At 33.4% G+C, this 24,000-nt stretch overlaps 2 protein-coding genes across 7 annotated transcripts in view; one reads left to right on the plus strand and one right to left on the minus strand.

The window, feature by feature from the left end:
* Positions 1-6,743, minus strand: part of nompB (intraflagellar transport protein 88-like protein nompB) — a 33,788-nt gene extending 27,045 nt beyond the window's left edge. For 2 of the 6 annotated variants that reach the window (XM_074178245.1, XM_074178241.1), the window contains exons 1-3: positions 6,245-6,743; positions 5,916-6,193; positions 4,886-5,081 (exon numbers count right to left, since the gene is read on the minus strand). In XM_074178245.1, coding sequence (XP_074034346.1) covers positions 4,886-5,081; positions 5,916-6,193; positions 6,245-6,382 — 612 coding nt within the window. In that variant the 5' untranslated portion in view covers positions 6,383-6,743. Of the gene's footprint in view, positions 1-4,885; positions 5,082-5,155; positions 5,273-5,849; positions 6,194-6,244 lie in introns of those variants that run through there. The other 4 variants (XM_074178242.1, XM_074178240.1, XM_074178244.1 and 1 more) reach the window with 4 other exon arrangements.
* A 1,262-nt stretch (positions 6,744-8,005) lies between these two features.
* The window catches only part of LOC111508854 (uncharacterized), a 30,953-nt gene continuing 14,958 nt past the window's right edge, over positions 8,006-24,000 (plus strand). The window contains exons 1-6 of the mRNA XM_023164480.2: positions 8,006-8,319; positions 8,374-8,928; positions 11,655-12,251; positions 15,375-15,687; positions 17,791-18,009; positions 20,031-20,176. Coding sequence (XP_023020248.2) covers positions 8,182-8,319; positions 8,374-8,928; positions 11,655-12,251; positions 15,375-15,687; positions 17,791-18,009; positions 20,031-20,176 — 1,968 coding nt within the window. The 5' untranslated portion in view covers positions 8,006-8,181. The remainder of the gene's footprint in view (positions 8,320-8,373; positions 8,929-11,654; positions 12,252-15,374; positions 15,688-17,790; positions 18,010-20,030; positions 20,177-24,000) is intronic.

Consider the following 24,000-nt stretch of genomic DNA (forward strand, 5'->3'; position numbering starts at 1 on the left):
GGAATTTAACACTTTTATTCGATTTTGAGTATGTCACATTATCAGCACTGAAACTGAAGTCTTCCATCCTATTTTGTCTATTATGAAAACGAATAATATTTGTTTTATTCGAATTAAAAAATAAATCATGATAATTGAAAAATTCTTATATATGTTCAACTGCAGAAGCACATTTGTCTTTCAATATTACATCATCTGATGCCGAGATGATCATAGAAATGTCGTCGGCATAAGCTGTATAATGAACTTCAGAAACAACAGAGTCTATATTGTTTACATATAGAATAAAAAGGATTGGGCCCAGAATGGACCCTTGAGGTACTCCCATATCTACACTGAAAGGCTCAGAATTTATTCTCTGGATTTCATTTTTGACCGTACACTGGAGAGATACATATTGTCTCCTATCTTCAAGGAATGAGGATATCCAGTTGAGAGATGCACCTCTTAGTCCATATCTTTCCAATTTCAGTAAAAGTTTTTGATGATTGACGCAGTCGAATGCCCGACTCAAATCACAGAATATCGCTGCCGCGCATTCACCTGCCTCAATATATCTAATTACCTCATTATATAATGAAAAAATGGCAGTATTAGTTGATTTTTCAGCACGAAAGCCATGCTGCGTGTTTGTTAATATTTTGACACCGGCAGCTGGAGGTTGCATATCTTACTGAGGATCTAGAAAAGATTTCGAATTGGGGTGAAAGTAACCAGGTTCAATTCGATGCCACAAAAATCCATGCATCGGTTTTCTCCAAGAAGAATGTCCCCGAACCGGATATAATAATGTCAGGTCAGACAATTCCACTTTCTGCTTCGATGAGTTTGTTGGGGGTTAAAATGGACATCAATATGTCTTGGCACAATCATGTCGCTGGAATTGCAATAGCTGCTTCTCAAAATTTTCGAACACTGTTCCGAACCAGAAAACTGTACACACCTCAGCAAATTTTGATGCTTTATAAAGCTCAGATCAGACCTTCTTTGGAGTATTGTTCTCATGTATGGAGCTCTGCCCCCAAACATACCCTGAAGTTGCTGGATTCCATCCAGAAAAGAGTCATCCGCCTGATTAGAGATACGAACTTCGCATGCAACCTTGATAGCCTGGAACATCGAAGAAAGGTTGGAGATTTGTCCCTCTTCTATAGATACTCTCACAAGAAGTGTTCAAGTAACTTGGCCCATTTGATTAACTGTTTAAGAACTCTTTCATCTGGAGAACTGCGTTTCTGTGGAATAACCTTCCTGAGAACGTTTTTCCAAATGGATTTAATTTTCAACAATTCAAATTCAATATGAATCGCTATTTTCGCACAGGCACCGCTCTGAGAGCGCCTTGAGCATTTTCCTGTACTGCTTGTGTTTTGTCCTTAAAATAATAAAAAAAAAACACTTGTAACGGATTTTTACTCAGCGGAAGGCTGCTGGGTATTCAACTATAAAAGCCAAATACCGTGAATATTGCAAACCAATTTAAAAAAAAAATTAAGTATTATAATTCTTTACTTCAGAACTACTAAAAAACATTTTATATAATTTTTCAAATACACAGCTAACAACACTTGGAGGAAAAAATTACATTATCCAACCTCATTCCAAGACATCAGTTATTCCAAACATTTTCCAAATATACAAATTTACCATTGGAGATGTGTGCGTATACAGTTTTTGACGAGTGCATGCCTTCTTATACAACAGAAAAATTTCTCATCAGTCAATATATATCATTTTTAAATTTGACGTGTGTATATACTTTATTTTTTCAAGTACTTTTGTGTATTAACATAGAATATACTACTGGAGTTTCTTCCCAACATCAAACCGTTATTTTAACACCTCGAAACGTGTTTCGATCAACAAGTGATCATCTTCAAACTTAAAAAACTAATCAATAGAGTTTATTCTATGATTTTCAATATAAGGGTTTTACAAAAACCGCGACACGTGTTTCGCTATACAATAGCTTCAAGCATAACTGTTATGCTTGAAGAAGCATAACTGTTATACTTGAAGAAGCTATTGTATAGTGAAACACGTATCGCGGTTTTTGTAAAACCCTTATAGTGAAAATCATAGAATAAACTCTATTGATTAGTTTTTTAAATATGGATTTTCATCAAGTATCGGCGAGTTCTATTCAATCTTCAAACTTCTTCGTTTTGGTAATGAGGAGCCAATGTGGAGGGTTAGAATAAGATGTGTCTAGAAAAGAAACAAGCACGTACAGGTATATTCCTGACAGTTCATATCACCGTGGACGTGCTTGCTTGAATGTTCAAGTGCATCGTCTTTTGACTTTTCCTTTTACACGAGAGGTTCACAAAAGAAAAACGTACAGTACAGGAAATAGCAGCAGCTCACGGTTTCTCGAGGGGTATTGTTGATGACATAATAAGGAAGAACAAGTTTAGGCTAAGAATGAACGAAATCTCGACTTTTAAAATGGACAAAAACCAAGATAAATATATCTCAGTTTCATACTACCAATACAAGAAGAACTTTGGAAAGATTTTCGAAGAACTAGGTATGAAGGTGGTTTTTGAAACAGGTCATACACTACAGAGCCTTTTGGGGAGTCCAAAAGATAAAGTCGAGAATTTGTGAAAGTTTGGAATTTACGAAATTACATGTTAGGACTGCGATGCAAAATATTATGGACAGACAAAAAGTTCTATCAAAATAAGATCATATGGTATGTTTTTTTACAAAATTTTGAAAAATCAAATCCCCCAAAATGTTGGATTTAGGACTGACGTGCATAATTTGAACTTGCGACGGAGGAACATGCTAACTATACCCAAGCATAAAAAAAAAGTATACAAACGATCTTTCTCTTATAATATAGCGACTTTCGGCGATGTCCTGGATGTAACTAACTTTTCGTTGTCTTATGATGCATTTAAATTCAGGTATAAACGATTTCTATTTAGTCAACAATAGTTTGTTGCCTGTACCTTTTGATTATGTTTTATGAAATCCTACTCAACAACCATAGTTTGTTAACAAACGTTATTATTATTATGAATAACGATGGAGGACCAATACCTAATAGTAGGTATACTATATAGCTTGTTAAAATATCATTTTTTTATTAGATTTGCCTGACTATTACATAAGGACACATTGTAAAATTAATTTAAGACTAGTAGATAAGGAAATATTGTGAAATTAACTTTATATAGCTTATACTATTTCAATTATTAGATTTACCTGGCTATTACATAAGGACACATTGTAAAATTAATTTATGACTAGTTGATAAGGCAATATTGTGAAATTAATTTAAGACACTCAAGACGCAGGTACCTAGAACAGTTATCTATGGTATAAATAGGAATATCTTTGTAAGTATGATTAGTTTGATCTTCCTCTTGAAGATGATCACTTGGTGATCGAAACACGTGTCGAGGTGTTAAAATAATGACTTGGTGTTTGGAAAAAACTCCAGTAATATTCATTACTACTCCAAAGGTTCCAAACATTGCATCACAAGTAAAGAATATATATCTATCCATTTATTTGCAACACGGTGAATGAATGAGTCGGCAAAAATTAACAAAATGTCTATCGAATGCAGAAAAATTTTGGGATTACTTTTTCATAAAGATAGGTAGGTTGAGTAACCGGATCAATTTTTTCTTAAAAAACAATTGTTTTCTTGCCGACGTCTCGAATTTAATTAAATTCTTCTTTAATTCGAAACGTCGTCAAAAAAACAATTGTTTTTTAAGAAAAAATTGGTCCTGTTACACAACCAACCCCTTTTTCAGAAAAATTATTGGATCACCAAACTGGTTAACTTACTTTTTTATGAACATATTTTCAATTTAACCTTTCTAGCAAAACCTTTCTAGACAACTATTTCAGTTATAATTGGGCCTTTCATTAACGTTAAATAAATTGGCACTTCAGTCAAGTTACTTTGAAACGTTTTAGGTTGAAAAAAAAAGCAGAAGAAAATAATTTGATTGATTTTTTTAATTCAGAAAGAATCGAAGCCTCATTTTGAAAGTATAACTTGTAAACGAAAGGTTTTGACTTTCTACTTCTTCATTTGTATACAAAAAAATGTAGATATTTTCAGAAGAAAGGAAGAAAGTAATTAATTTCAGAATCAACTCTTTACAAATTACATACTGTCATCAATGACACGAGTAAATTCACCTCATTTGTAATATAAAGTGGTAATTTTATGAATGAATTGAGTGTTTCATCTTGTAATGTTGTCCAGATTGATGCTGAAGCGTCAAATGACTTATTCCAAAATATCGTATGTCCACCATTGAGGATGACAGTGTTCCATGTTACCTCTTTCATTTACTATATTGTGTAGCAATCCTGTGAATGATATCTGATTCAATTCCATAATGAATGTTTGGTGTAATTCAGTGTTTACAAGAAAGTAGTTGTTTTTAGAAAGTAAATTGATGGATGTAGCCGTTACTATGTGGTAGGAGATCATGTTTTTTACCACTTTTATTTTTTTATTTATTTATTTGTAAAAAACATAGAAATTTTCATTTCTCTTTTCATCGTTTTTAGAAAGCTTTTTCTGGAAGGTAATTTTTTGAAATTAATTTCTTTCTTTCTTTCATTGGAAGATTCCAACATTTTTTTGTATAAAGATGGAGATGGAAAAGCCTTTCTTTCCCAAAAATTGATCTCTCCTAAAAATATACCCCCTTTCAATTTAAATATAATAAGTTGTATTTTATACTCATAAGTAAAAGTTGCTAATTGCTGTTATACCTCTGGGTTCTGTATTCCTTATACAGAACCCATAGGTATAACAGCAAAAATTCTAGCAAGTAATAAATTGTAATTTGTTTAGATTGAAATAATAATACATTTTTTCCTGAAAATAAATAAGTTGTCTTACAGCATATGTTAGATCTATGTTATGATGCTCTCCTAATCCAGATTGCTCCTGTAGTCGAATGAGACTTCTTTCTTTATTAGATGCTTCCTTAGCTTTGGTAAGAGCTTTCCTGAAATCACCTTCACATTGTGCAATACACGATTCCTCTACCAACTGCATTATTTTGAGTTCTTGCTGTCTGATCCTTTCCTCGGGTCTAAAATTTATTCATTTATTCATGTGTATGGGTGATTCCCATGAGGAAAAAGAAATAAACAACTACAGTAATACCTTAAAAACTAACTTAATGGATATAAACTTTTCAACAAGTTAGATAATTTGATTAAAGAATGCAAAAACCCGTTAGGTTCTCATAAGAAACTAAAAAACTCGAAAACATACTACAATGTTGAGGAATTTTTAACTGACTTATAACACTTGATTTTTATTCTTATGTTCATTTATATAAAAAATATAACTGTGACACCTGTCTAATTCAACAGGTAAATTTCTATATACAACATGTAATTGTTTCACTGAGCTGATTTAAATTGACATTGTCAAAGAACATAGTTGAAGGAGATGTTATTTATTTTAGCTAATGTTGTACAAAAGCATTTCCCTTGATTTATCAACATCCCATTATTTTTAGATCAAACATATAGAGATAAATGAACTCAAAATACTAAATGATATAAGGTGGGAGTAAAATCTTAGATAGATAGATATATTTATTTGATGTTATGTATAAAATACATTTATGACAAGTATCGATCCCCTCATACTTAATTTTTCAAAAGTTTGTCATTTTCATTATTCACACAAAACTTTGTTTTCAACAGTGCAGAATATATTCGGTAGTCCAAACTCACATAAATTTTCTACTAATTTTCCATATTTTTAAAGTTCATGAAAAGCTATCAATTTAAAAAATTGAGCAAATAAATATTTTTGAGTTACACAAAATCAATAAAATAATTTATACCTCCTATACAGAGAAAGTGCAAAAAAGGCTGAGTGTTTTGGTGCAGATACGGTTCAAGGTACTAACGAATCATCTTTTTGTAACTCTAGTGGAGGAGTTGGGACTGAAGCAGCTTGGTTCAGCGGATCGAAAGGTTTTCCATGAGATGTATACCCAGCACCTCTTACTGCAGTCATAGGTCTGCTTACAATGTCCATTCCTGTGCCTGGCCGAAATCCAGTCCCCGGCTTGAATCCAGTTCCTGGTTTGGCAAAATTAGTAGTCGGTTTGAAACCTGTTCCAGATCTATATCCTGTGCCAGGTTTAAAGGGTGTTTTTGGCACAGCGGAACTTTGTCTACGAAACTGAAAACAAAAAAAATATATAAAAAAAAGAGATGTTTTTTAATAGCTTACCTCTGTAGAAGATCCCAAATGCATAATGGGCTTGGGTGTTGACAATCGAGTCATTTCAGATATTTTAGAATTGGGATTCTCATCTCCAGGTGACTCAAATTGATGCGTTTTAAAATCTAAAGAAAGGGTTGGTTCCATTTTGAGTATTCTTTTATATCGAGAATGTTTATAATGGTTCAATTCCCGTTGCTATGCAGCATGCCATATCAATACACATACACACCTTCAAAAACATGAAATTTTGTCACTAATATAAATACTCGATTTGAATTTACATTTGAACTATTTCAAGATTTAAGAAAAAAGGTGTTGCCAACTGTTCGCTATTTGGAGCGGTAAAGTTTGTTTAGCGAGTTAACGTTGAAAGAGATGTTGCAACATATTACTTTTTCAAAAGTTCATTTTGGAGAAGAGTCATATATTTTAAGTTTATTTTGTTTATATGATTCAAAATTATAACTGTGAATACACGGTTATAACTATAAATTTACAGTTGAGGTTAATTCGAAGTTATAACTACAAATCCATGCATTTACCTAAAATTACCCAATACACAGTTTCAAGTAGCAGAGATCTCAGAGGATACAGAGAAAGGAAAAATACAGACATGAACTCTACATTTCATGCTCGAAGCTTTGTAGACATATAGACAACTCTAAATTAAATCGATAATGTGTGTCTGTAACAGGATATAGGCAGAGATTAGAGTAAATTCAAATATAATGTCACTTCATTTCCAAAATTTACACTTATAACTGTGTTGTTTCATAATTCCATAATTTGTATTACTTTTTTTTACGTTTCTTTAATTAAAAATTACTTGATAAAAAAACTGTAAATTCACAATTCTATTCTCATTTTGTTCTTATTTATGTTTCGAAACGTTTCTTTATATCATTTTTTTCACTTATAACCATCATTCTTTCAACTGAACGGACAAAATTTATTTTGTAATAGTTTGTGAGGTGGTAAATTTATTTAATATATAAATTGATGGATGTAGCCGTTACTACGTGGTAGGAAATCATAATTAAGAAAAGAGAATAGAAACTTTCCATGTTTTTACCACTTTTATTTGTAACTGACGTTACTGCAGTTTCATCCTGTAAGGACATTTTCAAACTTTTATACATTATATATTAATATAAAAGTTCAAAAATGTCCTTATAGGATGCAGTAACGTCAGTTACAAATAAAAGTTATATAATATATGTTTGAAGGTATAGTGTGTGAATTTTCTATTTTTGTTGCATGCACAATGCATATGCAATTCCCGCATTTACCTTGCAAATAGATACGCCCAGGATAAAAATCTTACAAATGCTGCACTAAAGGCAACATAAAAGCCCTTTTTGAATCAATTAAACGTTACTTTCGTAACTTTCGATTCTAAACCCAGAATTAAATGGTTTTTATTAACCTAACCGGAATTAATATACTCAAATATCAATACAGAATACAAATATTAATACGGAATTAATATTTGAGTATTCTTCGTATACTCAAATATTAATTCCGGAAAGGTACCCCATTGCTTCATATTGAAACCAAATTGATGTCGGTCATAAGATTAGCGCCATAACGGAATTAGCTCGATGAAATTTGGTTCCAGCCCGCCCCTGTTTGGCTTCATGGAAAATATGGAAAGGCATCTTTATATTTATTCTTAGAAGGTCATTTGTTCCTTTGTCACAGAATACTAGCAATTCTGTGGTTCTGTCACAGAATATTGTTTACTATTCGTGTTTCTGTCATCTGTTCTGTTCTGTCATTTGTTAAAATATTTTTGTTTTTGAGATGGTTCCAGATATTTTCGAAAAAATGTTATTCTGTAGCAAACATAAACTCATAAAAAATTATAAACATCTGCTATGATTCGTTTCATTCGATCCATTTCTTGGATTTTAATATTGTTCATTAGTTGATAAATTGCTGCAATGGAAAATTCGAGGTATGAAGAACTTTGCAGGATCTGTGCCACCAGAACATCAATGGTTTTATCAATTAATATATTTGGAGATGAAGGCACATTACGACAAATTAGTAAAAAGCTGGATACTTGCCTTCCCATACAGGTACAAGGTGACAAATATAAATTCATTGGTGGTTATAAAAAATCTTTTTTTTAGGTCCATGAAGCTGACGAGCTTCCCAAAATGATATGTGAGAATTGTCTGTACAAACTTGAACTTTTCTGTGATTTTAGAGATCGTTCTGCTAGGACAGAAAGAATATTACTTGAATTATTCAAAGAAATATCTAGTAGTCAAAATGAATCTCTTCATGCCTGCTTAGTTCCTATGAATGACAATGACCTGATGATGGTGCAGCATCACCATTTACTGAACAACCAAAATGTATCGGACCTCGACCTAAGTACATTAGACCAACGAGAAGGAATGGTAGCTGAACATGAAGTTATTAATTTGAATCAAGATATTCATTCACACTCCATGGACAGCATCATAAATAATCATAGTTTAAGTAATCAGGACTACTCGAATCAAAGTTTACACACCCAAGATTCTAGAATTGATGCAATGAACGTTCAAGATTCAAAATTTCCAGATAATTTTGGTTTGATTCAACATCATCAATTGCTGACTGATCAGTTCAGATTGCACCATGACTTGCAATTGGATATGGCTGGGGGAAATTCCACAAACATTTCCCTATCAAATAATGTAAGATTTTAATCTACTTTTTCCTCTTGAATTTTCATTGGGTTGATCAGGAGATATTTACGTTTTTTATTCTAATCCTATGTCTCATTCAAGATGAATAGAATCCTGGTATAATTATTGATTCAGTATTTTTTAAATGAAACATTAAATATTTAACCAAGATTGAAAAAGGATCGAAAGGTTCAGTTCCAAACAGAGAGGTCAGCCATGTATATTTGTGTACGGAAGAGGATTCAGCGGAGAGAAAAGTATTTGCTCTGTCTACAAGTTCTGAAACATTTTAAATTAACTATTTAAATAGCAACCAGTTTAGATTTTGCAAGAATAGAGACATTGACATTGAAATGCAATGAGTGGAAAGTAGTAGAAATTTCAAAAGAGCTATCAAGCATACCTCATCAAACATTGCTTCTATACTCTACATGAATATTTACAATCAAATCTTTTCACAATTGTTGTATTTGAAATGAATATATTATTATACAGGGAGTAACTGTAGCAAATTTGTTCCTTTTGTTTTTGTATATTTCATTCATTTATATGCACACCTAAAGTAGAATATTCAATTACATGAAATTTGTATTTCATTCATTTCACAAATGTGTTGCTAGTTTCGGATCTTGGGAAATGTGTGCATGGACACATTTTCTGATGTGAAATTATCTCACTGGCTCATTGACATTTTGGATCTATAACTCATTTTGAAGAGCCTTCTCAGAGTTTTTTCCTTGAACTTGGCATTCGAATTATCAAAACTAGATGAAGATGACTCCGTGGTCATCCCTAATTGAATGACAAAAGTAGTAGGTTTCAAGTGAGTGGTTATTGCGGTGATAAAATAATTCAAACTTTTAGCATCTTTTATGCAATGATTGTCTATTAGGCTTCAAAACTCTGTATGTCGAAAGAATATTTGTAATTAAGAATAGATACGTATAATTCTCTCTAACAGATAATCAATCTGACAAATTATTATAAATCCAGTTGAAGTGGATTATAAGTATTGGTATTGTTCATTGATAAGCTGCAAAAATTTGGACCAAATTTTTTGATATATTTTATGATTGAGCATCAGTGTCATCAAAAATAGTCATATTTAGCCAGATTGATTGATTGATTCATTTTATTCTTCATATCCTCTCTAAAGTATGTAAACAGTTTCTATACAGTAGAAGTGACTTGTGAGAGGACAAGAGAAAAAACTTTTTGATTTTTTCGCAAATATAATCACAATGATTTGAAATTAATGTAGCATCTATCATAAAATCATGGTTCCTATTTGATTTCTTCAGTTCTAGATGTCCATCTTCACTTTTATCGTGTAAATTTTCATAATCCATATTGTTTTTTTATACTCTGTACCTAGAATTATTGCTTGTTTTCTTTACTACAAGAATTATTTTGAGAGAACTATGTTGGTCTGGATCACGAGCAATATACTTGAAAAATAATGTCTGAATGAAAGTAGTTGTAGAGCGATTTTTCCAGCATTTTCATGTTGAGTAGTTACAGTGAACGTGTACATTCAATTTGTAAAAGTTCCTCTAAAAATAAAATTATTTTTAAAAATTCCTCTGAAAGGAAGTGATATGTCATTATAACAATAAAAAAAAACAATATAAGTTGTTGTTTTTATTTTTATCATTGAGATAACTATTTAAAAGCCACAATTGTTGCTCTATTACTCACAATAAAAATAAAAAAAAATTATAAAAACTCTTTTACAGTAATGAACTCTTAAGATTGTTTTTAGAGAATCATTTTCATCCAATAGATATGAAAATAATCAATTTGTGGTAACATTGTTATATTTTTTGTAAAACTGTTCAGTGAAAATCTCACAATAAAATGTGTTTTGAATACGTTAGTGTTATATTCATAACTAGAACAATTTTCCATCAAATAGCCCTCTTGTCATAAATGGAAGTGTAGGCAAGATATTCTCATTATGAGTGTTCACCAATGCAAATATGTGGATTTCTTATTTAACAACTCACGTTATGATGACCTCAGTATTTTTTTAGCTTATTTAAGTGTGCATCGAGATATCAAAAGTTCTCTCTGTAATGCCATATGAAGAGTTGCTTATCCTTAGATTGTAATGGCCAACTGGACGGTTTTTTGAATTTGAAAAAAGCATATCCTCTAAATATTACTTGTTTCATGATTTTTATTGAATCTTTTGGTTTGGACAGTAACTAAAGTTTATTGCTAATATGTTCAATATGGTTGCCCGGTTAATTTTAGGTGAGATTTTCTTTTTCCTGTGCATTACGTATTCAGCACGTTTGTTGTCTGTTGCTCAATTTCACTTATGAAATCAATTTGAACTGTAAAACTATTAGAACTTGAATAACATCAAATAAAGTATTTTTGATGGGTACACAACACAAAAGCCTGGCATATTTTGTTATTCCATTTCTCCTGATATGAATCACCTGCCAACCAAACCCTTGAGAAATATTTTCGCACGAGTCCCAACTGATTTATGAAATTTATTTCAGGAAAAATACCTTCCAGGTTCTAGTAAATACCATATTTATGTAATTATTAGGAAGTGACATATATCTGTAAGGTGTAATCAAGAGAATTTAAGAAACCTGTGATAAATTATTGATTTTGACATGATTCTTTATTTTGGAAAATTATGTAAGATACACAAAAAAGTATGGTACTGAATTCGTTTCTGTATTTGAATAAACATTTTGTTTTTTTCTGTTGAACAGGCTGATAGTACAGATCGAGAAAACCAGAGGTATAACTTAGAAGTGAAACTTCAATGTGAAAATATTTGTAATTTGGATTATGAAGAAACAAAGCTGATTACAACGAATTCTAGTAATAACGAAGTTAAAATGGAAAATTATAAGCAAGAAGATAGCAACAGCAGACAGTCTTTACCAACAGACGAACAAATCCACGATGGTACTCACAATTGTAATAATCTTCACGAGTATAGGAACCAAGAGCTATCTTCTGCAGAACCTACTACACAGCAACTAAATATGGAACACTACAAGCATGAAGACAGTAATAGCAGGCACTCTCTTCCAGTAGAAGAACAGCTGAATGACATTACCAGTCAGAATTCTGTTGAAGATAAACAAGTTTATAATTTCAATGATAATAGTGATCCAATGCTGATCTTACACAACAACAAGGACTGGTATTATTGTAATATTTGTGGAAAATCATATGACCAAAAAGTTCAGTTCGATTCCCATTATGGAAGTCACTTCTATAACTGTCCGGGATGTTCAACAGTTTTCACTAATCAGGAAGTTCTAAATAGTCATAGGAGAATGTGTATCGAAGATCCAAAGGTGGGTACAATTATTTATATTCGCAGTCTGTTCAAACAATGAGGTGAATTCAATTTTTCTCAAAAAATAATAATTTATTCAACAATTTCTATTTTACCCCCTTCAAAATAGTCCCCCTCAGATATAATACACTTGTGCCAGCGTTTTTTCCAATCCTCAAAGCAGTTCTGACATGCACTTTCTGTTATGTCCTTAAGCCTTCTCAGCGATTCGGTTTTTATCTCGTAAATCGTCGCAAAACGCCGTCCTTTCATAGGTCTCTTCCATCTTGGGAACAGGGAAAAGTCGCAGGGAGTCAAATCTGGTAAATACGGTGGCTGAGGCATTATTACAGTGTTGTTTTTGGCCAAAAAATACCAAAAATGACAAGTGAGCAGGTGCATTATCATAATAATTCGTAATTCAAAAGCCATGAATTGTTTTTCCAAAATACCAGATGTTTTCTTCATATTACTTCTCGCAAGCGGCGCATAACTTTACGATAATACTCCTTATTGATTATACGACCATGTGGCAAGATTTGATGATCTACGTCACATTAATTGAAGAAAAGAGTGACAAATCTTTGACATTTGATCGAGCTTGGCATGCTTTTTTTGGCTTTGGCTCTTCTGGGCTCTTCCATTAGGAAGACTGGACTTTAGATTCAGTGTCACAACCATATACCCATGATTTGTCACCAGTTATGACCCTTTTAAGCAAATTTGGATCGCCGTTGACATCATTCAACAATTTATTAGCGATGCTCATGCGACGGTTTTTTTGGTCAAAATTCAGCAATTTTGGAATGAACTTCGCTGCCATAGGCTTTGGTCAGAATATCATAATTCTTTATATTTTGTGTAGACGTTCAAGATCTGGCAACATTTACTGTCTTGTATTTGTAGGAGAATGTTTTCTCGTTATCGAACAACTGCATCATCCTTAGGTAGGTAAGTGGTAGATTTCTGACCCTTGCCGCATGTTGGGTTTTAGATATTTGAAGTGGTGTTTACAATAACATTTTTATGCGATTCAAGCACAGTAAAATAGCATACAGTCCACGAATGTTGTGTCGTAATAATCTAAGAAAGTTAACAATGAATACAGACAGCAAACGCTGGAGTTTTTCTTGTTTTAGAATAATTGGAGTTCGAATTCAAGGGGATAAACCCCAACAGGCTTCATGTCCAAAATTTTTGAAAAATTTACTTGGCATGAGCCAACAGATTTGTCAACATCCTCAGCAACTTCTCTAATAGTGATTCGACGATTCTCCATAACAATTTTCTTCAATTTGTCAACATTTATATCAGTTTTTAATGTGCTGGGGGTCCAGGGCAAGCTTGTACCACTTGTAAACATTTTTCTGACACAGTACAATCACCGTATGCCACTGTTAATATTTCAAGTATTTTTGAGCACTCAATTTCATTTCTAGTGTCCGACCGAAACTGGTTTTTACGACCGAAAACGAATTTCGGGAACGGTCTCAGTTTCGGCCGAAACCGAAACTTCCTTACAAGGATTATATTTTGAGGAAAAAATAAAGAAAACGTTATTATAATCAGTCAGTCTTTATTTTTTTTATCTTTAAATCACAACGTTATGCACTCGTCAAAATTTTTACTTATTGATAATCAACATAAAAAACCCTTATTCAAGAAAAAATATTAATCGCACCTTAAAAATACTTGAAATAGGTGAGGTGTTTATTTGAGTAGGTGTAGATTCTTCTTTTGAATATTATTGATGGGTTTTCAAAAATATTAAACATAACATTACTTATTTGAGTTATTACCTAATATCACAATAGTCACGACATGACTAGGCACGTGGAAGCGGCAAAATGTCTTCGTCGCTTGTATGAAATCAACGCGTCGAACATGACCGATCACAGCGCGGGAACTCCCGAATGCAGTTTCGGTCGTAGTTTCGACAGGTTTGGCGCCGAAACTAAACCGAAACCCGTTTTTTTTTGCCGAAACTCGACCGAAACCGAACTTTCAGTCGGACACTATATTTCCCAAACAAAATTTGATGCAAATTCGTTGATTTTTTTTTCGATAGAAAATCGCTGAACACGCAAAACACTTGGTGATTGAAACATGTGTCGAGGTGTTAAAAATAACGGTTTGGTGTTGGGATAAAACTTCAGTAATATTCATTACTACACCGAAGTTTACAAACAGTGCATCACAAGTAAATAATAATAAATATGCTTTATTAAAGAAAAAAAAACATTGTCAAGTACCTACGTGAAGTCACAGAGAATGCTAGTAGATTAATAAAAATATCTGGAGTCCTACCATAAAAATTATAAGTTTTTGAATGTCTCATTTTCTAAAAAATATTTGTTATAAGGTGGGGTGGGGTAAGTAAGTGCAGATTAGTTTTCATAAAGTTAGACTTCAACCTATAAATTTTCAATGTGTAACAGGAATACGTTATATCACTGGTGAATAAAGCATTATGTAAGTATTGTTTCGGAAAATTTGTTATCACTGTCTCCGTTTTTTACTTTTATACTCACATAATAACAAAAAAATTAATTTCACTACATGTCAATAATCCGCACTTACCCGTCAAAACAGGGCAAGAGCGTACATGCCAGTTAAAAGCACAATGAAACTTTATTCAAACCTCTACGGGCAAGAGCGTAATTTATAACAAATCTATATTCAACTGCTTTTCGCCGCATTCAGTTATCTTGCTTGGTTTCAGAGTTGTTTTCTTTGAAAAATACAGACATATTTTGGTGGAATTCTCAACAAGGGTATTGAATAAGTAATCACTGAGATATTACAATTTGAAGTGGACTCATTAACACGGAAAAAACTTTTGAAACCACCAATAATTTCCATTTCAATTACATGTATCACTTGGTATGAATAAATAATTCAAACCACAAGAAATCCTAAGAAGAGTTCGAATGCTTTCTGGTGTTCTCAAAACTGAGAATACAAGTTTTTGTTGAAAAAGCTTTTTAGCTTTCCACTTCTCCATCATTGGACAAAAGTGTGAGAAACTTTTTGTTTAATGATGAGAAGTAGAAAGTCAAAATGCTTTTTTTCTTTTCAATTCAAGAGAATATGATTCTTTGATAGCTAGACTATTACTCACTTCAACAGGGTTTATTTTCAGTTTCTCAATACGAAGCATAAAAACGATGAAGTTTCTCAAAATGATCCTGCATCAAAATCTGATGGCGAGGAATGTGAAACCAAATGTGATATTAGCCAAATAGAAGTGGATGACGCGGCTGGTTCCGACGATAGTAAAAAGAAAAAAAATCCACCCAAACAATGCAAGGAGTGCGGTAAAACATATAAAACCAATTATAAACTCACGGAACATATGAGAAAGCATACTGGTGAGAAGCCTTATAAATGTAGAACGTGTGAAAAGGCGTTTAGGTCGAAAATTGGACTGGCGCAGCATGAGGCTAAGCATACGGGTGAGCATTATTGATAAAATAACTGAATGTTATAACATAAACAATCTAATGAAAATACTTTTACTGTACCAAAACTAAAGGACTGTGTGTCGATGCTTTCACTAAACTAAATTCGACTAAGTTAGTCTTTTATTTATTTACACGAGCCTCATTAAGTGAGGGTCATTGAATAAGTTCTCAGTAGTAATTATTGTAATTGTTTTTGCATCGTAATTCTTAAATGAAATGTTAATGATAACGCGTTATTTTATTTGATATTTTCTTGATTTTTATTTGTATTTGTTACACACAAGAAAGTAAAAAACAGGCTGTTCGGAATGGGATCTTTGCTGCTGTTCTCATTCCATATTTTTTGATTTATGCACCTTCAAAGGCATCTAACAAAGCCTGTTGATATATGTACCTATCAAAACAATTTCAAACATGTCTCATTTATGCTCTGGTCGTTCTCTAGGACACGTTGAACGATACTAAATTTCTCTTGTCTAGTATGAAATCAAATATGTGAAACGTGTTCCATGATCTCAGACTTTACTGTTTCCTTCATCCTATTTCTCAGGTTTTCCAACACTTACTGAAGTGTACAAGCAGTTTTGAAAGCCGCTTCCATGTTCAATTTTTGGAAAATTCCAATCAATCCAGTAATGTATTTTAGTTCATTTGGAAGAACTACGACCACGTTTACCCAAGCATATAACATCTGTTATATATGAAAACCGTCCATAACTACCAATGTTGCCAACACTATTTGTTTATTTGGCATATGATCAGTCGGAAAATACCTTTTTCTGTATTTGATCAGCATTTTACAAATAACATTGTTATATTCTTACATACTGCAAGCTTTTAGTGAAATCCATTCAAAAAGTTGTAGAATCACACTTTGCATAGCATTGCAAGTTGAATAATAGCTTGTAAAAATAAAACGAAATTGGCGAATTTGGCTTATTTTGGAATATCTCCGGAACTAATCTGATTTTCCAAGAGTTTGAAACGTTATTTAAATGAGCTTTACATTGAGTAACTTTTCCCTAGATCAACTAACAGTGTATCTCTTACAGTTTCCGATTTTTCCATGCTGGCTTTCATTATGTTGTACTCCTTTCAATTAAGTTGGTCACACAATATGTATTGAATAACATTAGCAACTATTGATTGAGATGATATCAAGATTGGAGATGAAACGAATAGAGGTTTAGCAGTATACCGGATATTTGGTCAACCTTGTAGCCAGATATTTGGCCACTGAATATTCGATAGAACGTTGCCATTTGGTGCACTGTCAAGAAGCACTCTTGCGTAGGCGGTGCGCGAACGATAGGGTGGTCCAATTTGGATCTTTTCGTTGATAAGCTAAGTTAACAATTGTTTCATTCATTGTCTTATGGTTAAGATTGTAGTGCATCTAACTTTTGGCACCTTGCGGCAATGTGTACAGCGAAATACTTCTTTCTGTAACTGGCCTCATTAAGAAGACCGTTTGGTACCTCTTAATGCAGAGAAATTAGTATTCATTCACCATCGTTTGCCCTCAATGCAGTATGAGTACTAATTAATTTTCTGTGTTGTAGAATTATTGTGTGATTACCGATTGTATTTTTTAGGTGATACTAACAAAGTCAACCAATTATTTGTCTGAAAATAGATTTGTTTTAAATTCCGGTATTCGGCCGGATAATATGTAGGCCGCCAGATAACGGATATATACCGGATATTCGTTTTATCTCTAGTCAAGACGTCCATAGTGATCATTTTGACATCTTGCCAAGAGAAATTTTCAATTATATAATTGGTCTCTACTCCAATAGTTTTTTCTGCATAACATTGTGGTGTCACTAGATTATTTACATATTTAAAAATAAAGTTAGATATTTCATAAAATGAAATAGATAGGTCAATAAAAATAAGGAAAATGAATGTATTAGTATCAGAGGTTATGTAAATAAATAAGATAATTGAACCTACAGTATAAAAACTCAATCCAAAAAATGTTCATCAAAGAAAACATTCCACAATTTCATGAATTTATCATACCTCAATGTGACGAATCAGTTTGATAACAAATTGAAAATATGGGATTCCAAATAACAATATTTTCCGTAGGTCAGTATGATTTCTCATGTCCAACGTGTGGGAAAGGATTTCAATGTAAAAGCTATCTCATGGTGCATCAGAGGGTACATTCTAACATCAAACCTTATCCTTGCACAACTTGTGGTCGAAATTTCAAGACAAAGCAGTCACTTCTTGACCATACAAATAGGCATTTAGGAGTAAAGCCCTATGTTTGTGATATATGCGGTCGTGGTTTCATTACAAAAGGTATGTATGTAATTAAAGTTGAATTTGACTGTTTTGTTTTGTCTATATACAATTTCTTTGAAATTTTGCTACTATTTTTTTGCTAATCACATATATCACTAGATACAACAAAATCTAGGCTGGTAGGCCGTAGTGGAATGGAACTGGTAGTACCAAACGGCAGATATTTTTACTGGGTTGAAGTTTTTATTGATATTTCTAGATCTTCCTTCAGTTTATTTTGTTTTTTTTAATTCGTAAGTAATATAATAATAATATTAATTGAGTGTGTTTGTCAATGACTTGTTTGATGATAAGATATGAACAAATCAATTCTGATTGCTCAAATGAAATCTCCAATTCATGGATGGAACTCAAAACTAACTTATTTCATACATATATTTCATTCCCGGAATTCCTTCCTGAAAACTCTAGAATGAGTATAAATACTTCTTTAGAATATATGTTCGGATAATTTCGATACACATAAGATGGTGGAAATTATTAATGAACTTACTAAAATGAAAATCTAGAAACTGACCGGAGTATAACACTCTTCAAGATGATTCATCCTGACTTCAATAATTCTTCTGATTTATCACCTGTTAGAAAGGATTGTATTTTATCTGGAAGGGTAAGAACATTTTTTTGCTGCTTGGGGGAGTTATCTACTTGCCCAATTGATATATTTCTCTGAAAACACAGTAGCTTCAAGGGCTTATTCTGTTTTTCCACCCAGCTTTAATTTCTTTCAAAAATATCAAAAATTCAAAAATATTTTGATTTTCGTCAGGAGGAACATTCCCCATTGCACAAATCAATTTAAAGTAGAGTGCAACAGACTGTTGGTTGTCACTGGAAGTAACAGCATTCTGGAAATTACCTCTGACTTTATGTCTCCAACTGTCAACTACGAACTATCTTATTAAGTACTGTTCCCGAGTAGAGAGGACTGGACCCTCCGGGAAAAGGAAATATTAACCTGCTTAGGAACCTATGCGACTGTATTTCAAGCGGAAATTTACGCTATTGACTTGTGTGCGGAGAGATTGGATAAATCCAACTTCACTCACAAGTCAATAAAAATATTCTCGGACAGTTAAGCGGCGTTGGAAGCTCTTGGCTCCTACCGAGCAACGTCTAAATTGGTAGCAAACTGTCAAAAACGACTCTCCTCGATAGGAAAACTTAACAGATTGTCTCTGGTATGGATTCCTGGCCATACTGGCCTGGAAGGCAATGAGGCTGCTGACTCTCTTGCAAAGAAGGGTGCTGCAAGCAGCTTTATCGGACCAGAACCTGTCATTGGCATTGCTTTAGGCTTTGCCAAACATTGAACACCTGGATGGCAAGAAGATTCATGGACTTCTGGCAGAATCTTCCAGGATTGGCTCACTTCAAGGCGTTTATTCACTCTTCGAAGCTTGATACCAAACAGTTGTTGGACTACAGTAGGGATGAACTACAATGTCTAACAGGCCTTCTTACAGGTCACTGTCATTTGAATCATCATATGCAAAAACTCGGACTGTAGGAAGACTGTGTGTTGCCTCTGTTTGGAAAATGATGAAACAGCAGAGCACATACTTTGTGCCTGCCCCGCTGGGGACCGAATCAGGTTTTTAGAATTCAGCAGAGCCGTACTTTTACCATCTGACCTGTAACACCACTCACCATACAAACTAATTGGCTCCTTTAAGAAGCTGGGTTTATTTGGTCGAGTGTGAATAGGTGTGAGCCTCAATAAACCCTTGCGGGTTGCGGTGGAGGGTCGAATAGACCCACTCACTTCGGACCTAACCTAATCTAGCTAGATGGAATTCTCTTCTGTTGAATATATTCAGCCACCCTATCTGAGACACATGATCTCTGAATTTTAACCCAAAAATCAATCTTGTACATGCATTCTGAACTTTATGTACTCTTGATGAAGTGGTATGAGCATTATTTCGTTGACAAAGTTGTATTATTTCATCTTGCATCAGAGTTGAATATATTTAGATATGTGTATAAAAAAAAACTTGTTATAACATTTTTCACAGGTTTGTGTAGGGCCCATAGAAAGATTCATTCGGGATTAGATAATAGGAAGTATTCTTGCAAGATCTGCGACAAAATGTTCGTCTCGAAAAGCTATTTGCAGACGCACCTGAGGATACACACGGGAGAGAAACCATTCATGTGCGAGGTAAGCAGAAAATACAGTTAACTAGATGTATCCAGTAGTAATAAAAAAATCTCAAATGATAATTTTAATGGGAAAGAAAGTTTTTGGCTTTCTACTACTCCATCTTGATACAAAAAACAAGGATGAGGGAATCTTCCAAGGAAAAGAAGGAAGTAATCAATTTTAAAATAAGTAACTCTATACATGGATGTGTAGATCATGCAAAGAAGTAACTTTCAGACACAAACTGAAAGAAAGTCCTCCTGAAACAGCTACTTTCATATAAACATTGAATTACACGAAAGAAAATAATTCTTTCGAAACAAATACTTCTATATGAACACTTAATTATACAGAAGATACTTTTCTCTACTCAGTTTGTATTTCAAACATTCGTTGTGGAATAAAAATCAGATATCATTCACATGAGTTCTACTTTAAATGAATGGTAATAAATTGCACTTACATGGAACACTGTCACCCTCACTGGTATTCACCGATGTTTCGCCTTAAGATACTTGCCACAAGGCTCTTCAGTACCAAATTGGATAACATTATAGAAAATACACATAGTTCATTCATGAATCACTGTGTGTATTTTCTATAATGTTATCCAATTTGGTACTGAAGAGCCTTGTGGCGAGTGTCTTAAGGCGAAACATCCGTGTATACCAGTGAGGGTGACAGTGTTCCATGTAAGTGCAATTTATTACCATTCATTTAAAGTAGAACTCATGTGAATGATATCTGATTTTTATTCCACAACGAATGTTTGAAATACAAACTGAGTAGAGAAAAGTATCTTCTGTATAATTCAGTGTTCATATAGAAGTATTTGTTTTGAAAGAATTTTTTCTTTCGTGTAATTCAATGTTTATATGAAAGTAGCTGTTTCAGGAGGACTTTCTTTCAGTTTGTGTCTGAAAGTTACTTCTTTGCATGATCTACACATCCATGTATAGAGTTACTTAATTTAAAATTGATTACTTCCTTCCTTTCCTTGGAAGATACCCTCATCCTTGTTTTTTGTATCAAGATGGAGTAGTAGAAAGCCAAAAACTTTCTTTCCCACATTAATCACTTCAATTCAAATAATTTTAATGTTCAGATAAGTGGAATTCAGCAAGATTATACAATTTTCATTTAAATGGCAAAATGTTAGAATCCTCCTATATTTTTAGGTAATTGGTTGAAAATTTCACATTAGTATAAATTAGTGATTCCTTCAGAAACATCGAATTTTGTATAGATAATTTAATTGTATTTTGTCTGTTGCCAGAGTATTGCGAAAAGACAGTGTTAAACTTGCTAATATGTTTCTCTTGCAAGCATACTTTTTCAAAAATGAAAATGGCGTAACATTCAAAACCATCATGAATTAAGGAATGGTTGCAGTAACCTCGCATTTTAGACTTGGGTATACGGTGTCTGTTCAAAAAATAAGGTGAATTTTCATTTTTCTCAAAAAATATTAATTTATTCATCCATTTCTATTTTGTCCCCTTCGAAGTAGTCCCCCTTAGATGTAATACACTTGTGCCGATGTTTTTTTTAATCTTCGAATCAGTTCTGATATGCACCTTTTGGTGTGTCCTTGAGCTCTCTCAGCGATTCGGTTTTTATCTTCTCAATTGTCGCAACAAGGCGTCCTCTCATGAGTCTCTTTAATCTTGAGAACAGAAAAAAGTCGCAGGGGGCCAAATCTGGTAGATACGGTGGCTGGGGTATGATTACGGTGTTGTTTTTGGCCAAAAAGTTACAAACAAGCAATGACGAGTGAGGAGTTGCATTATCGTGATGCAAAAACTATGAATTGTTTTTCCAGAATACTGGACGCTTTCTTTGTATTGCTTCTCGCAAGCTTCGCTTATCTTCAAGATGATACTCCTTATTGACCGTACGACCATGTGGCAAGAACTCTTGATGCAATATACCGGGGTCCGTTTGCGGACCGCGAAAGGTCGAATTTTGGACCGCCAAATATTGTAATGTGTTATATACCAAGTATAAATTAATACATAGATAAGGTATACCATACCTTTATTAATTAAAGTAATATTTTTAAGCCACATAGAATTCAACTTAGTATGTACCTATTTTATGTCAAGTTGCCTAGTCAACCTGTTTTACAAGTACCTACAACTGATATGGTTTTATTAGTTTCCTATCTACCCTGTGTGTGTGTGTGTTTGTTTGTGCCCGCTTGCGACACAAGCAGACTCAGTCGCAGCGCAAACCGCGGAGCAACCATTAATTTTTTTGGGATTTTTCACGTTTTCATAATATTTTCGTACCTATGCTCATATGGATCCTAAAAAGCGTAAAGTGGACAGTGAAAATAGGAGTTTTCTGGCAGAATGGATTGAACAATATTGTTATATGCTGCCTGATAGGCCTCAAGCGGTTCCACTGTGCCTTATATGCAATAAAACTGTCCCTATTGTTATGAGTGGCAATTTGAACCAACACTATGAAATAACTCATCAGCAATTTCAACTGATGGGGCCCCAGCAATGATTGGGAAAGAAAAAGGTATAGTAAAGAGAATCAGGAATACAAACTCAGGTCTAATATCGTATCACTGCACAATTCACCAGGCAGCCCTTTGTGGAAAACTTAGCGCTACACTGAAAAAAGTGATGGACAGCTTGGTCAAGTTGATTAATGTTATGAGAATTCTGGTCTTCAGCACCGACATTTCAGGGAGTTTCTTTCTGAATGTGATTCAGCGTATTCTGACTTACTGACACCAATGTTCGATGAATTTTTTGAAAAACAAATATTGTTCGAAATTAACGAACACCCACTTAGAAGATACACTTCGAATTTTCTGTTCCTCTCGAGAACCAAACTATGAAAAACTGGCTCAAGACTGTCTGTGTCATTTCTCACATTAATTTTAGGTCTTGTGTTTTATAATTCAGAATTTGATTTGAAACCAAAATAAGACATAAGTAGCACTTAATTTTTATCAGTTGTTTTTTCTGGACCTCGTCAACATTTTTCCACAGTATCCGGACTCCACCTAAAACTACCTGCCGACCCCTGCACTAGACCATGGTAATCTTGGCTTTTCTGGACTCTTCTATTGGGACGATTGAAATTTGGTGTTGATGTCATAACCATATACCCATGATTCGTTATAAGTTATGACCATTTCAAGCAAATATGGATCGCCGTTGACGTAATTCAACAATTTCTGAGTGATGCGACGATTTGTTGGGTCAAAATACATCAATTTTGGAACAAAATTAGCTGCCACACACGTCATATCTAACATTTCCGAAAAAATTACATGGCATGAGCTAACCAATATGCCGACATCCTCAGCTACTTCTCTAATAGTGATTCAACGATTCTTCATAAAATTTTCTCAACTTTCTCAACGTTTTCATCGGTAGTTGATGTGCTGGGGCGTCCAGGGCAAGCGTCGTCATTCACATCTTCTCGACCTTCTGTAAAAAGCTTATACACAATTTTTTATTAGTCAGAGTGCAATCACTGTATGCCACTGTCAACATTTCAATTATTTTTGAGCACTTAATTCCATTTGTTACACAAAATTTGATGCAAATTTCTTGATCCATTTTTTCGATAACAGAAAATCGCCGAACACGCAAAACAATTCTAACTTTTATACCTCTCACCAACAAACTAAACATGATAAAAAACTGAATATGTAAACATATGTTTAGATGGGTGTATAAAAAAAAATAAAAATCGCTAATCAAATGTATGTAGCCCGCGAAATTTGAACTTTAACCTTATTTTTTAAACAGTCCATCTAAATGATATGGTTTATTTTCCTCTAATATCATTGGTTGTTGATAATAATATCTTATAAG

Source organism: Leptinotarsa decemlineata, unplaced genomic scaffold, assembly GCF_025532065.1.
Source record: "Leptinotarsa decemlineata unplaced genomic scaffold, Ldec_3_MD MMD2_tig00003736_RagTag_RagTag, whole genome shotgun sequence".
NCBI lineage: Eukaryota > Metazoa > Arthropoda > Insecta > Coleoptera > Chrysomelidae > Leptinotarsa > Leptinotarsa decemlineata.